The following is a 15,460-nucleotide window of genomic DNA, read 5'->3' on the forward strand; positions in this document are numbered from 1 at the left end:
AAAGCTGGGCTATATAAACTGTTAGAAATCCTATGCATAACATAGTAGTTTCATTCATTCAGTATATACTTATGATTATTTGCTATGATTAGATTATGATCTAGATTCTAGAATCTAGAGCTTGGTGATCTTGAATTAAAGTCCTTGCCCTGTTGATTTCTCTTTAGTGAGAAAGAAATGCACTAAACAAGAAAACACAAGTTTCAGCTGTTTATAGTGTTATAAAAATAATAAAACAGGTTAAGGAAAGAAAGATGTTTAGGATAGTGTGGAGTGGCTTTTTTATAAGGTGGTGAGAAGTGGCATCTATCTCTAAGGAAGTGAGAAAAGTAAGCTATAGAAAGATAAAGAAAACAGCCTTTGAGGCAGAGGGACAGCAAATGCAAAGGCCGTGGGGTTGGAGTATTCCTTGGAGTTTTGTTAATATAAATTTAGGAGGATACTCTTTAGGGTTTATTTAAATTAATAAAATTAAATTCATTAATTCCAAAAGTTATTTGTGAAGTTGTTTTTCAAGACATAAAGGAAATTTCTTCAGTATAGAAGCATAATTAATTTTTCTTTATGTTTTTTAGATGTTATTAAATTTGCATAAGAAGAGTTGGATGGAAGGTTTGACACTTCAGGACTACAGTGAACACTGTAAACATAATGAATCAGTGGTAAAAGAGATGTTGGAATTAGCAAAAAATTACAATAAGGTAAAAACTTATTTTCAGCATTTATTTCTTATAACCTTTGGAATATGTGCAATTAGATATCAGGCATTATATAAACAGTTAAAAGCAGAGTGGCCTATTTCATAGATCAAACAGTAAATATTTTAGGCTTTACAGGCCATCCTAGCCATCCAATCTGTTGCAACTACTCAACTCTGCCATTACAGAGTAAAAGTAGCCACAGACAGTAAATACACAAAGGATTGCGTGAAGCTGTGTCTTAGTAAAGTTGGCATCCGGCGAGATTTGACTCATGGCCTGTAGTTAGCCAGCCCCGGTTGTAGACCATGTAAAGTGGTCTTTTACATTTGAAATCTCTCCATTATTCAGAGGACTTTTTCTTGGAAGGGAAGGAGGAACAAGGAGATGTGAACAACAATAGCATTTAATACTTCATAACATGTAACATGAAATTTCCTGTTTTTCATTAAATAAGTATTTATTGGAAACCAGTTAGATGTCAGGCTCGGGGGATATAGTAAGAAATAAGACCTATCCTCGTGGAATTTATTTTCTGGCAGAGGAAACAGAAAGTCAACAAATAAACACAACACAATACATTATAATTAGTGCTGTGAAGACAGTAAACAGGATGATATAAAGGAGAAGAGCAAGGGGAGACCACTTCATATGAGGATGTAAGAAAAGTTATAATTTTGAGAATCTCCTAAAAATGTTTATTGTACGCTAAAGTGTATGTGGGGCTTTCCAGGTGGCTCAGTGGTAAAGAATCCACCTGCCAATGTAGGGGGCACAGAAGACCTGGATTCGATTCCTGGTTCGGGAAGATCCCCTGGAATAGGAAATGGCCAACCACTCTGGTATTCTTGCCTGGGAAATCTCATGGTCAGAAGAGCCTGGCAGGGTACAGTCCATAGGGCTGCAAAAAGTCAGATGTGACTGAAAGACTGATCACATGCACACACACACACACAAATATACATGGTCATGATAATATTTTATTCACAGATTTCTGTTCTTTTACAATCTGAAGCTAGAAGTCCAAAATCAAAGTCTTGGGAGGGCCTTACTCCCTGTGTAGCCTCTAGCAGGGGAGGGTCCTTCTTTTTCTTTTCCAACTTCTATTGGTCCCCAGGTATTCTTTGGCTTGTGGCAGCATAATTCTAAGCTATAACCAAGGTTATGATTTCAGTGTATCCTTTTAGGGCGGACATGGTTCAACTCATAACATGTTTTTCTACTTTTTTGACAAAAATCCATATAAAGAATAGATTTTACATTTCAACCCAATACATGCAATGTATTTGTATGTATGTGTATATATTACAACAGAAGTAAAGTGAAGTGAAAGTCACTCAGTTGTGTCCAACTCTTTGCAAGCCCATGGGACTATACGGTTCATGGAATTCTCCAGGCCAGAATACTGGAGTGGGTAGCCTTTCCCTTCTCCAGGGATTACAACAGAAGTTCTGTGAAACAATATTTACCCTTTTACAAATGATATATTCTATTTTCTTTCTCATTTGACTTGATTTCATTCTGTTTCAGTTATATATATACATACTATGTACATGGACATATAGCTTGCGATCTATTAAAGGATTGAAAACCTGTGATTTGTAAAACATATATACATACTGTATGTACAGTGTTATGGTTACAAATATTTATCAAATATCTTCTGAACAATTTTCAGTGAAAACAGGGATTCTTCCTTCATTTTTAGGAAAGTAAGAGCAGTAAGAAAAGTGCAGTACCAGAGTACTAGACCATAACTGGTGTGTTTGATAACACCTTAGTATTCAAATTTTCCACAGACCAGCTGCATCAGTTTCACTTGTAATCTTGTTAGAAGTGCAGGCTCTTTGACCTGCTAAATCAGAATCTACATTTTAACAAGATTTCCAAGAAATTTGTATACCCATTCAAGTTAGAACTTAGAGAACACTGCCATAGAGAAGTGCAGGTGAAGTCCTGTAGTTCAAAGCTTTTTCCTTTCAGCTGGGAAGGACCCAGGATGCTGTTTTAGAAAATAATAACGTTTGAACTAGACCTTAAAGCATGAGTAAGATTTGGAAATACAAAGAAATGTTACCCCAAGCCAGCTGAATGTCATGAGCAAAGACTCGGAGACAAAATAGGCAAGGGCATCTTTAGGAAGCTGTGTTTGGGTAGAGTACTTAAGAAGCGTGTACATAAAAGGGTAAATAGTGGGGAATAGAGATTTTTAAATTACTGAAGTCAAGTAACAGTCTGGATAGTTTATTTTTTTATTAGGGGCATAATATACCCAGAACCTGACTTTAGAAACATAATTTAACAAGAGTATAGAAGAAAGTATTGTAAGAGGAGATTTGAAATGGAAATTCTTCTTAGGAGGAACTTCCTGTTACCCAAACAAAAGGTAGTAAGTGTCTGTGTGGATTATACTGGTGGTAGTAGGAACAGAGGTATCAACAGATTAGTAAAATAAAATGTGCCAGTTGGATAGATAAGGTGAAAGAAGAAGGACTCAAAGATGAATTAAAGTTCCCCTGCCTAGGTAACTTGAAGTATGTTAACACTGTTAACATTTCTCATTTAAGTAGACGTAGAAAGATTGAGGGGCTTCCCTGGTAAAGAATCTGCCTGCAGTGAAGGAGATGCAGGTTTGATCCCTGGGTCGGGAGGATCCCCTGGAGGAGAGCACGGCAAAACCCTCCAGTATTCTTGCCTGGAGAATCTCATGGACAGAGGAGCCTGGTGGGCTATGGTTCATAGGGTCGCACAGAGTCAGACACAGCTGAAGCGACTTAGCACACATGCATGCACTGAAAGACTGAGAAAGGATATGGAGAGACTAAACAAGTAAGGAATTCCCTGGCAGTCCGTTAGTTAGGATTCCACACTTTAACTGCTGAGGGTACAGATTTAATCCCTGGTCAGGGAACTAAGATCCCACAAGCCACCGTGTGGCAAAAAAGAAAAATAGAATTTAAATAAGCAGTTCACTAAGTGGGACTAAAAAATGACAGTAAGGGTTTGAGCTTTTGGAAACAGTTAAAATTGATTTTAGTTGTCACAGCAAAAAAAAAAAAAATTTTTTTTTCTTTTTAATTTAAAGACATCTTACAAAATATTAGACAAGAGATAGTATATAAGATTTGCCAAGAGTTAACAACCAGTCTTTTGAGAGAATGGAGAGCTTTGGGAAAAGTGCTGATGGACCCATACAAGCTAAAATCCAGCAGACTTCCTTGGTGGCTTAGACGGTAAAGTGTCTGTCTACAATGTGGGAGACCTGGGTTCGATCCCTGGGTTGGGAAGATCCCCTGGAGAAGGAAATGGCAATCTACTCCAGTACTATTGCTTGGAAAATCCCATGGACAGAGGAGCCTGGTAGGCTACAGTCCATGGGGTCGCAAAGAGTTGGACACGACTGAGCGACTTCACTTTCACTTTTCACTTGAAGAGCATTGCCCTGATTTATATATAGTGTTCTAGCTAGAAATCTCCATTGGTTCTAGATTATAGGGAAATATATATATAATGTTTCTAGTATATGTTGTAGAGATTAAAGAGAAGAAATTGTTTATCATATTTAAAACAGTTAACTTTTATAAATTAAAAAGTTAAGATTTATTATTCAGCAGACTGTAGGAATGGTTTTCATTTCTCTGTAACATTACAAGTTTAAATAAATTCTTATTGGTATCACTGCCAGGAAATAACCTATTTATGGTTACTGCTGCCCATCCACAGAAGTTTTTCCTATTTTACAGTTTTAAAAAATCTCTGTAGTACTCAAAAACTTGTAAGGTTTGGTTATAAAATGAAAACAATGTGTAAGCTGTGATCTGAAGGAGTCCAAATTTGGGGCTGTAATTCCCTCTGTGATTGAAAGAGAATGTGGTGGAGTTTTTAGTAACACTTAAAATATAAAAAGAAAGGCCCATACAACTAGTTCCTCATAGTATTCTTTTTAATTGGTTGGCGTTTTAAACTAAGGTAATTATAGTTAGGTGCCAGTTAGCTCTGAAAGTGAAAGAAGGTTAGAAAATTAATTAAATTCTTTTATATCAACTTTTTGATTTCAAGTCTGAAGTCCATGCTGAGATTCTGCTTGACTGTTAATTGTTGATTTCTCTATAATTACTGAACTTCAACACCCACAACTCTTTTATTTCAAATCTACTAGTTTATTCATGCCAAGATGCATCAGTATTTCAAAACTGATGGTATTTGATTAGATATTTGTAAATAAGTACGCCAGTGAAAAAAGGAATTGTAGAAGACATTTCTAAGAATAGCGTAAGAACATAAAAATCTACTTTGTTTTCAAACATGTGGCCCTATAAGTTCAGAGATGTGATGGTTTACATTTTGGGTAGAAAAACTTCCTGCTTAGTAACCTGAAAGAAAGTTTGAATACAACTTTTATGTAACATAAAATAAGTAATTACATGATTACATTTGGTTTACTAAAGTAGCTGTATTAAATAAGAAAGTCTTATTTTACGCTAGTGCAATAAGATAAGAAAAACAAAATAATATATAAATATTAGGAAATCAGGCCAGATTATCATTATTTAAGTATGAGAAGATATGTTTGCAATCAAACATAGAAATATATGAAACTAAACTAGAATACTATTAGAACTATTATGATTGAAAATTATATAGGTTACAGTAACCATGCAGTTACATATGGTGAAATGAGTTATAAAAGGCAAATCAATTCACAGTAGCATCCAAAATTACAAAATACTTAGGAATAACTACTATAAAAATGTAAATGTATAAATATATATGACTTCTTTGAAATACAGTTAAAAAAAAAAGCCATTTGTGAATAAATTCCCTTGTTTCTGTAAGGGAAGACTCTTTGTAAAGATGTGGTCAAGCTTCCCAAAGGTTACTTTACTATTAGTAAAAATATCAGTGAGCTTTTAAATATTTGATTAACAATAAAGTTTGTCTGCAATAAAAATGACATTTATTGGATGCTTGTTAGGAGTCTAGCCAGCAGAAAATATTTATACTTATAATGCAGAAAAGGCTAGTATCCAAAGAGTACATAATAGACACATAATTCCTACAAAATAATTTAAAAAAACAATAATAAATTGATAACAAAACTGGAAAACTCACTGAAGACAAGTGGCATATAAACATAAAAAAAAGTTCAACTTTAGTATAAAGTATTCAAAGAAAAAGTTAATAATATAAGTAGTTTCTTTTTTCTTTTCAAATAGAAAAAAAGTGGTTTGGGAGAATGTGCCACTAGTGGGAAAATAAAGATTGATATATGACATTTTTGAAGGCCATCTCCCATTTTATCTTTCACTTTTAAGTGCATATAGCTCTTTAAGCCAACATGTTCTCTTTTAGGGATTTATTATGAAGAATGAAATTCTATAAGTACTAACTTAAAGAAATATTTTAAACTTATGTATATAAGATGAAATTGTGTAGCAATATTAAAAGTTCCTGCTATGTTACCTTCCCTCCATTTTCCAGTGATAACCTCTCTATCTCTCATATGCTGTTAACAGTGTTACCTCCAAGGTGGACGGTAGGGAAATTTTATACTTCATGTAAATCCTGGATTTTTTTCAGTTTTTGCACCAAGTATGTTTTTATTTATAACCAAGATTGTGTTAGCTTGAAGTAACAATGGCTTAAACAAGATAGGAGTGTATATCTCTTGCAGTTCAAGGCCATGTGAAACTTTGAAATTACTGCACACCCAGATATCTCCATCTTTTGCCCCACTTTCCCTGTATGGGCTTTTGTCCTTTGCATTTCCTCCTGATTCCTGTTGGTTGCTAAAGCTTTAGCCATCCCATCTGAGTTTCAAGCAACAGGAAGAAATGCAGGGGCAAAAAAGGATACTCCTCAGATAAATCAGTTCCTTTTCAGGATCCTTTCTATAAGTCCCACACAGCACTTCTGATTATATCTCATTGGCAGAACTTAATCAAGTGGACATACTTTGCTTTGAGAAGGCTCTATAATACAGTCTTTTATCTGGGAGCATAGCTGCATTTAATAAAATCAAGGCTATATTACAAAAGAAGGAAAAGACGTATATTGGGTATGTAACTAGTAGTAGACTCTGCCATAGAAATTTTTTCTACAAGCTAAACTACAGTTTCTATTATGCATACAACACTTGTATGGGCACACACATATGCTCTTTATTTTATATGTTTTATATAATTACATTTTAAAGTTGGATTCCTTTTAGTATTTTTAGAAAGAATTTACAGTGTTCAGGGTCACTTAATAAACCATGGGTTTGCTTTATTCGGCTTCCCTGAATGTGTCATTAAAAACAAATTATTTCCCAAATTGCCATGAATGTTGCTTTGAGGTCTTTGGAGATAGATAGGACTATATTTAAGTCACAATTTTATTGTGACTTATTATTGGCTGGGTGTCCCCATCATTCGTTGAGTATACTCCTTTTTTGTTTATTTCATACTGTATTATAATTTGTGATATATAGGCAGGTAAAGTAAACCTCAAATGTGACCTTCTTGAAGAACTGTCTTACTTGTAGTGAGTACTTAACAGTTACTTACTAATATATAAAATAATGAAAATTCTACTCTTGAGGACATGCATGAAATGTACTGGAGTGTTATAAGCACTTTCAAAAGGAGAGTTAGAAAGAAAATTTATAGTATAAATATTGATGTAATTAACATATAGGAAGGAGATAGTGCCTAATTTCTTTATGTAAAAATGTAGATTAACTATTTCACTGGAATGTTTTAAGGATTCTGTAAATTACTATGTATATGTTAACGTTTAATTGCTAGTGATTGTAGGAAACCCATTTTTTTGTTCTCCATATTCACACCTGTAATACTTTCTCACAGAGTTTTCTAATTGTTTCATGTTTGTTAATTTTGCTTTCCCAAGTATATTTTATAAAAGCCATTTCTTTAAACTTACTCTCAATCCTCATAACCCATAATGTGATTTTCAGTTAAGTAGTCAATTCATTGACTCTATAAAAATCAAGGAAAAAGTAAAATGCCTATGTTACATTCACTGGCAGTTATGCAGAGATTGTTTAGTGATGAAATAATATACCATACACGTGATTTTTATAAAGCGTGTGCTTGATTGGGAGCATGGCATGTTATAGAGTGAATACAGCAAACATGTCAAAGGGGAAAAAAAGAAGCCCAAGAAATGGGCTTGGGTAGAATGCTTGCTTGGTATCACCAACTTAATGGACATGAGTTTGAGCAAACTCTGGGAGATAGTGAAGGCAGGGAATCCTGGCATGCTCCAGTCCATGGGGTTGCAAAGAATCAGACACAACTTAGTGACTGAACAACAGTAAAGTGAAATAAGAGACATGATGTCATAAAAGCAGAGGTTAAAGAATTAAAAAAGAAAAGGGTGTATTAGAAAAGGTCTTCAGAAAGTCCAGGGAAACGGAATCTATTGGAATTTACAAGGTGGAGAGATCCTTAAAATCATATCAATGAAGTGCCAAGGATCCAATCAATGTTTGTCAAAGGGAAAATAAAATGGTCAAATTTAAAACAGAGGTTTTCCATTTGAGAAATTTGACCATTACCAGAAAAAAGACAGTGAGATTAATGGATTTGGTAAAAGCCTCTTTAAGAAAAGGGGTACATCTGAGGGGATTGTGATAACATAACAGACAAAATTCCAGGAATTTCTTAGAACTGTGCAGACCGTGCATGATGGGATAGCCATCTGGGGGTCTTTGTTGATAAACTGTTAAAAACGTTTCTAGTGTGAATAGCCACAAACATTTTCAGTGCTTTTTTGTTGGTTGAGTAAACCGAAGAGCATGAATGCAAAAGCAAAATTTGATGCCAAATCACAGAAGTTGCCATAAACACAGAAGTTCCCCTAGTGAGGACATTGCCTGTGCCTGAATTTCATTTGTTTCTGCTGGTACCATTTCGTAATTTTTCCTGGTGACTAGCCAGAATGAAGACAAACTGGTCTTGCCCAGAGTGGTAAAGTGATAAAGGTAACTTAGGTAGATGGAGAAAATATTTAGGGGTTTGTTGTGATGCTCAGGTCTATCTCAGAATGTAAGAGATGTGCTTACTCTTTTGTCACGGGGGTTTGCAACCTTCGTATATGCCTAAATCTACAGCTGCTCCTCATTTTCCAGATGGCATCTGTGGCTGGGAGTACTTTTTACCATCTGCACTTCTCAAAGAGTTTGTGAACTCTCTCTTTTAATTATTGGAAATGGAAAAACTAATTGGTAAAGTGGTTAAATGATATAAAAGATTTTAAAAACCGAGTGAGAGCTTTTTATATTCTTTTTATTTTTATATTCTGTTTAACCTTTCAAATAAGATCAGTGCTTTATGTGGTTTTTTACTTTCATCTTTGCATGTCTGCCATCTTTGATATTTGCAACACTCCAGAATACTGCATAATAACTGTTTTGTACATGGATTGGTATTTTGAGCCAAATTCCAAAACCCTTACCTCCTTCCAATACTGTAAAGTAGTATTGTTGGCATGAGCATGGAACAACTAACACTGAATGGATATAGAGTACAAACTTACGTGAATTGTACCATTCATCTAATGTTTTCAGATTGGTAAGATACAGTGTCATGATTTGTATAGGTAATTTAGAAAGACAAAACTTTTTATATGTTGCCAGTGCTTACATGTATGTAAGACACTAAGATAATGGGAGACACAATTTTGGAGATCCTTGTTTTAACTAGCTAAGAGTAATGAGTGACATCTGACTCTGAAAATGAACATATTCTCTGTCTAGGGAATTCTGGATTTGGAGTGTTATTAACTTATTTTCTCTTCTTTCAGTCTTATGAGTCATAAATATATTTCCTAATGATGTGTTGTAAATAAGGATCCTTTAATAATCAGTAGATAGATACAATACTTATTCACCATCTTTTCTCTTTAGGCTGGTTCTACTGGGGACAATTCTCCAGATAGTTTGTCCATTTATAAAATTAGATACTTGCCATCTTTGCTCATTTTCAAGTTCTCTGTTTACAAAACTATTAAGAAGGTGTGAAATGCAGCCAAACTTCCCAGTTTATGGGAAATGTCTGATGATTGCATTTCCTACATGTTCATTGTTCACACATGAAGAAATTTGGCAGCTGTGAGATTATTAAGTTTAGAGTATCCAAATCTAACCCTCACTGGGATTTTGGTTTCCCGCTTTCTACCCCTACCTAATCACCGCCCACCCCCCACTCTTTGTAACCATATTAAGTGCTGTGGTATTATTTCTTCAGATTGATGATACTTAAATTTTCTTCATTTTCCATTTATTAAAATGCTATGAATAAATCATAGACTCGGAGTTCACCTGATGCAGAATCCTAGTTTCAGGCAGTGGCATACTCAAAACTGTTAAGAAGGAGGTTCCTTAAACTTAGAATTCTCAATAAAGAGTTTATGTGGTGGTGCCATTATTAGGGTAGAGGGCAAGAGTGGTAGCTAATATAAATGCTGTAATTATTTCAAAATTATTCTGCTAGAAAATTTATGATCGTACACATAAAAGTTTGTAGCTGACTCTGAAAATAGTAGAAAGTGATTTGTTTATATGGTTTGATTGATTTAATTTTTACTTGATTTGGCATTTAATTCAAGTAATTTTTTGGTGTTGAAAACCTCAGATTACTTATTTCTTCATGATTATGAAAAATCAAGTGGGGAAATGAGAAATTCTTCTGAATACATATTTTACTTTTAAAGATTTAAATATGTGAACGTATTAAGGGAAGATACTATATGATCTGTTAGGTGTGGATCAAAAGTCAGCAGCAGGTCCTTGATCCTAAGTGTCTTGCTGTGCTGTGCTTAGTTGCTCAGTCGTGTCTGACTCTTTGTGAACCCATGGGCTGTAGCCTGCCGGGCTCCTCTGTCCATGGGATTATCCAAGCAAGAGTACTGGAGTGGGTTGCCATGCCCTCCTCCAGGGGATCTTCCCCACCCAGGGATTGAACTTGTGTGTCTTAGGCCTCCTGCCTTGGCAGATGGGTTCTTTACCACTGGTGCCACCTGGGAAGGCTCCTAATAGATAATGGGTATGCATGGGTTTGGCTGACAAGAAAAAGGAGACAAAAATAATAGGAAATTGTGGGAGAAACATACAGAAAGTAGGAAAAGAAGACAAAATAAACTAATTAGTGCCCCAGTGCCACAAGCAGCTGCCTTACGTTCTTCCTTCTTCCAGTTTAGCCATCCATCAGATAATTCCATAACAGTTTTCAAATGGTTAACACTTCCATTTGGTGATCCAATTTGATATTTTCAGTTTTGGGGGATTTTTTGGACAAATTTCTTAAGTCTGTTTTCAAAATGAAGGTGGTGATAGTTTTTATTACCCTGAAGGATTAGCAGAATTGCTTTTTTGCCCAGTAAATTGCTTGAATAAAAGATACTGTGAATGAAAATTAATGATCATCATCATCTTTGATTATTTTGCAGTAGGAAAAGCACATTTAGAATTTGAAACTCTGTCCTTTGTGTTTCAATCACAGGCTGTAGAAGAAGAAGATAAGATGACCCCTGAACAACTGGCAATAAAGAATGTTGGCAAGCAGGTGAGGTATACTGTAATAGGTTATATAGTTACATAATAATATGTTCTTGAGAGTTAAAACTATTTTGGAGTCTGTATGATTTTTTTTTCCCCCTGTGTTCACTCTACATTTTTCTTCTGTCATGTAAATGTGATGCTATTTAAAAGTCACTGAATTATTTGATGTCCGAGTCTTTTTGCCAGCTATAGAGAAGTAAATCACAAATATATACCTATGAGATACTATCTTTAGTGAAAATAATAGAAATAAATTAGGAAATTTGCATCCTGAGTTACTTTTCCAACTATTATTTTTATCTGAAATAATATTATCCTTGAAGATAATAGAATGGTGGGTTTATTTCATACATAACAGTTTTTAAAATGATATATAATCTGTCAATATGTAGACTTAAATTTATAGGTAATATTCTTGAGAAAGCTTAAAGCCCTGTTGGATTTTACTGAGTGAAGAGAAAGGGTTTCAAGTATTTGCTCTTTCCCTTTACCAAGATGAAATATATATCTTAGTTCCTATTTTTCTGAAGGTTGGGGGGGAACACACCAACCAATTAAAAGAATCTACAGATTAATTAGACTGTTTTTTAAAGAATGTTGATTACATTTTTTCATTTCATGGAACATGGTTATCATATTGCTGATGTTGGCAGAATCTTGATATTTCAGATGCAAGACACTAAGCTGTCTTTGCTTTCAGCCATCCTACCATATGCTCTGATCCCATCACATCTCACAAGCTATGTAGGTTTGGGCCAGGACCATTCTTGGATGGGAAATCTCTAAGAATCACCCAGCTGCCACAAGAAGTAATGTAGATAACTGCGGGAAGTGTGTTACCAATTTGCTGCAAAACCAGTTACTCCAATAGAGCAGTAGGGGCAAAGGTTCTAACTTAAATATCATAATTGATGAAGTCAAATCCCACTGCATTCTGAATATTATGGTTTAAATAACAGTAGAAACCCTCCAAAACCAAATGAGATATAATTCATCTTATTCTTTCATCCGGTATGATACAGTCACCCTTGTTGTCTTTTCCCACTACATATTTTATTCTAATATGTAATATTAGATCACCAACTTGGAACCTAGCATTCAGTAACTATTTCTTGAATAAATAACTCTGATGCTGTAGTTTCTTGATGTAGATTCAATTTAACAGTTAGCAGCAAATAAAAGGGGTAAATTAAAAGTGAAACTAAAAAAATATATAATTGCAAAGTTTAATAATCATCAGAATCATTTTTTAAAATATCGTACTTCACTGGTTTGGCCTACTGCGTGGCAAAGGCAAAACTGGTTATAATGGAATCAGACCAGTGTCTTTTTCTCTCGCCAGTGTTAGACTCATTCACCTAAAATGCCCTAAGGCTTGTTTTTTTTTAACTTAAGAAAATTTAATATTATGGTCTAGTTATTTGAAATTATCTGTAGTGTGTTGTATCTCTGGGTGTTTTAAAGAAATCAGCGTATTGAAATTGTAGTTCAGAAAGCAACAGCCAAGAAGTAATTTCAGTGGTGAACATTTTTTTAAAGTTAGGATTCTTGGTATTTTAGCAATTCATATAAGAAAATAATGCTTTAATTGAGAATTTTTTATTTTGTACGATGTATACCCTTTATATCAAAGCTTTCAAGTTTTTAGCTGAAATATTTTAATCAGCTCAGCCTTAAACATAAATGTATATTAAGCATTTTAATTTAACTTCCTTTTATTACAGTGCAACTTTAAGCCTTATTTTAAACTTATATTTCAAATACAGATTTGATCAGTTTTAAATTAACAGATTGTATCTGTATTCTTTTCTGTGATACATTTTTTCAAAATAGCTACATGAAATATTCTTAAAATTTTAGAATTGATCCAAATTGTATTTAAAATTTTAAGTTACTAATAGTGACTTTTGATCCAAGAGTATTTCTGATTTAAAGTACTATTTGTGAAATATTAAAATCATATAGAAATTAAATTAAAATTATAGAGGAAGTGATGAGATTCACATTGAACTCTTGTCTATTGGTATGTGTCTATTTTGAGCAAAGTACCCTCTCAGACATTGAATATATGTGAATGGCAGAAAATATACACCTATAATCAGGTTTATACATACATATAAAATGCTCTTAACTTTTTTTATCAGATGATTTGAAACTGTATAGAATTCCTTGTGACTGTTTATAATTTCTGCTGCAATCATAACATTGTGTAAATCAACCTTTCATTTATTTTATCAGCTCCTTAACATTTTAACAGATTTAGTAATCCTGAAAATGTAATAGTATATTAGGAAAACAAAATTTTAAAATACATATATACATTTAAGTTTGGCTTTCTTTACCGATTTCATCAGCTACTGAAAAAAAATCTAAGCAATTCGTCTCCCAGTAATATGGTTCTTGTTTTTTTTTTCCCTTTCCTTATTCTTTTTTTCCTTTAGGACCCCAAACGTCATTTGGAGGAACATGTGGATGTACTTATGACTTCAAATATTGTCCAGTGTTTAGCAGCTATGTTGGATACTGTTGTATTTAAATAAAGTAATGGAAAAAGCTTTTAGTGATACTTTCAGTGTATAGTCCTCTGTTGTTCCTAATGCTCAAAATCAAGGGACCTCTGAAGGTGCATTTGGCTAAAAGTAAGACATCTGGCATCATTTGCAGCACTGTAACACCTTCACTCTCCATTGTGCAATTACTTCTATTCCTTTAGTCAGGGTCTTTGCAGATTCCAAAGTTGTATAAGAATACATCAAAGTGGACAAATTTTGTTAAGATCCCGTTTAATATTTGAAGAAATCAGTAACACAAATATATTTTGATTGTTGCTTACAAAATAAAATACATTTACAATCTATGTCTCCTGAGGTCTTTTTGGCACTGGGTGGAATTGACAGAATAACATTTGACAGTGCTCTAGAAATCTCACACAATGATATGTTTCCCTTTGGAATTTAAGATAACACAAAACATCAGTATGATAACAAAACTTCACAAATGTAAAATGACTGCCATTAATGAGTGGCTACCTCATTAGTGAGTAACCCAGAAAAATGTTGACATATTAAAAGTATTTGTCACAAGTTAATATTGTATACTCAATATCTTGTTAACACATTATACTTCCAGTATTTCAGATAAGTAATATAAGAAGAAAAGGGAGGCATTTTAAATTTAGAGTTTTGTGATTTTCTTTTTAAAGGGTACATTCCACCAACAATGTTGAGATTGTCTGGGAGTTAGTTGCTTACTTCTTACTTCACTAGACTTTAGCTGAGACAGCTGTAGAAGGTGTGTCATGTCTTCAAAGCAAAATGAGAAATGGAGCCATAATGTGAATTTAATATCTTGAGTACATAAGCAATAAGTTTGTCATTGTTTTCTCTCATTTTAAATTAACTGAGAACAGGACCCAGTTTCCTGATAAAGACAAAAATTTGACTGATGGCAGTTTTCAGAGATATTTCAACCTGTTTCTAACTTGATGTACATAAGTAATTGTTCTCATTAGTACTCATTCATGGGACAGTACCCTACCAGGGCCTCCAAAAAATGTGCAAAAATTGTGGAGACAAATAACATTTAATTCTGTCTCTCCCTTTGTGAAAATAGGGTAAAAATGTTTCTAAGGCTTCATTAAAGGGGAGTTTACTTGGGGATTTAGAATTGAGACTTAGCCTCTGCTGAAGGTGGTATGAATAATATGATGAACCAAATTACTGTCCTATTTGAATAATCCTAGGCTTTCCTTGGTAGCCTAATGAAAAGTTGCTAGAAACTTAAGTGGAAATGGCTTAAACTCCTAGTATGTTTCACAGCCTCATTTTTGGTGGAATGAGAGGTGTTTTGAGTATTTCTTGATTGTCCTGTGGTTTCTTCTTTTAAAGACAGTGATGGTATATTTTATGTAGGACATGTAATATGTACTAATTGTTGGGATTATAACAGCCAACCATTTACAATTAAAATATAAGAGTTGAAGTTAGTAGAAGTTTTCCTTTTGCCTGCTTTAAACTTGTGTGCAAGCTGGGTTTTTTTTCATACATGATTTTCCCCCATACATAGATAAGGTTCTGTGACTTCTTTCACGGATACTGTTCATGAGAGCTAGTAAAGATTTTTTTGGTACAATATGCCCTCAGAAGAAGGTCTCAGTAATCGAAGGGCTGTTCTCAACATTCCATTTGAAACTTTTTTT

General features: G+C 34.0%; 1 protein-coding gene across 3 annotated transcripts in view; it reads left to right on the forward strand.

Moving 5' to 3' along the window:
* The window catches only part of PSMD14 (proteasome 26S subunit, non-ATPase 14), a 101,117-nt gene extending 86,998 nt beyond the window's left edge, over window positions 1-14,119 (forward strand). For 2 of the 3 annotated variants that reach the window (XM_040229225.1, XM_040229226.1), the window contains 3 exons: window positions 576-701; window positions 11,204-11,266; window positions 13,704-13,828. In XM_040229225.1, coding sequence (XP_040085159.1) covers window positions 576-701; window positions 11,204-11,266; window positions 13,704-13,802 — 288 coding nt within the window. In that variant the 3' untranslated portion in view covers window positions 13,803-13,828. Of the gene's footprint in view, window positions 1-575; window positions 702-11,203; window positions 11,267-13,703 lie in introns of all 3 variants that reach the window. The other variant, XM_040229224.1, reaches the window with a different exon arrangement.
* The last annotated feature ends 1,341 nt before the right edge of the window (window positions 14,120-15,460 follow it).

The sequence above is a fragment of the Oryx dammah genome, unplaced genomic scaffold (assembly GCF_014754425.2).
Source record: "Oryx dammah isolate SB20612 unplaced genomic scaffold, SCBI_Odam_1.1 HiC_scaffold_27, whole genome shotgun sequence".
NCBI classification, from domain to species: Eukaryota; Metazoa; Chordata; class Mammalia; order Artiodactyla; family Bovidae; genus Oryx; species Oryx dammah.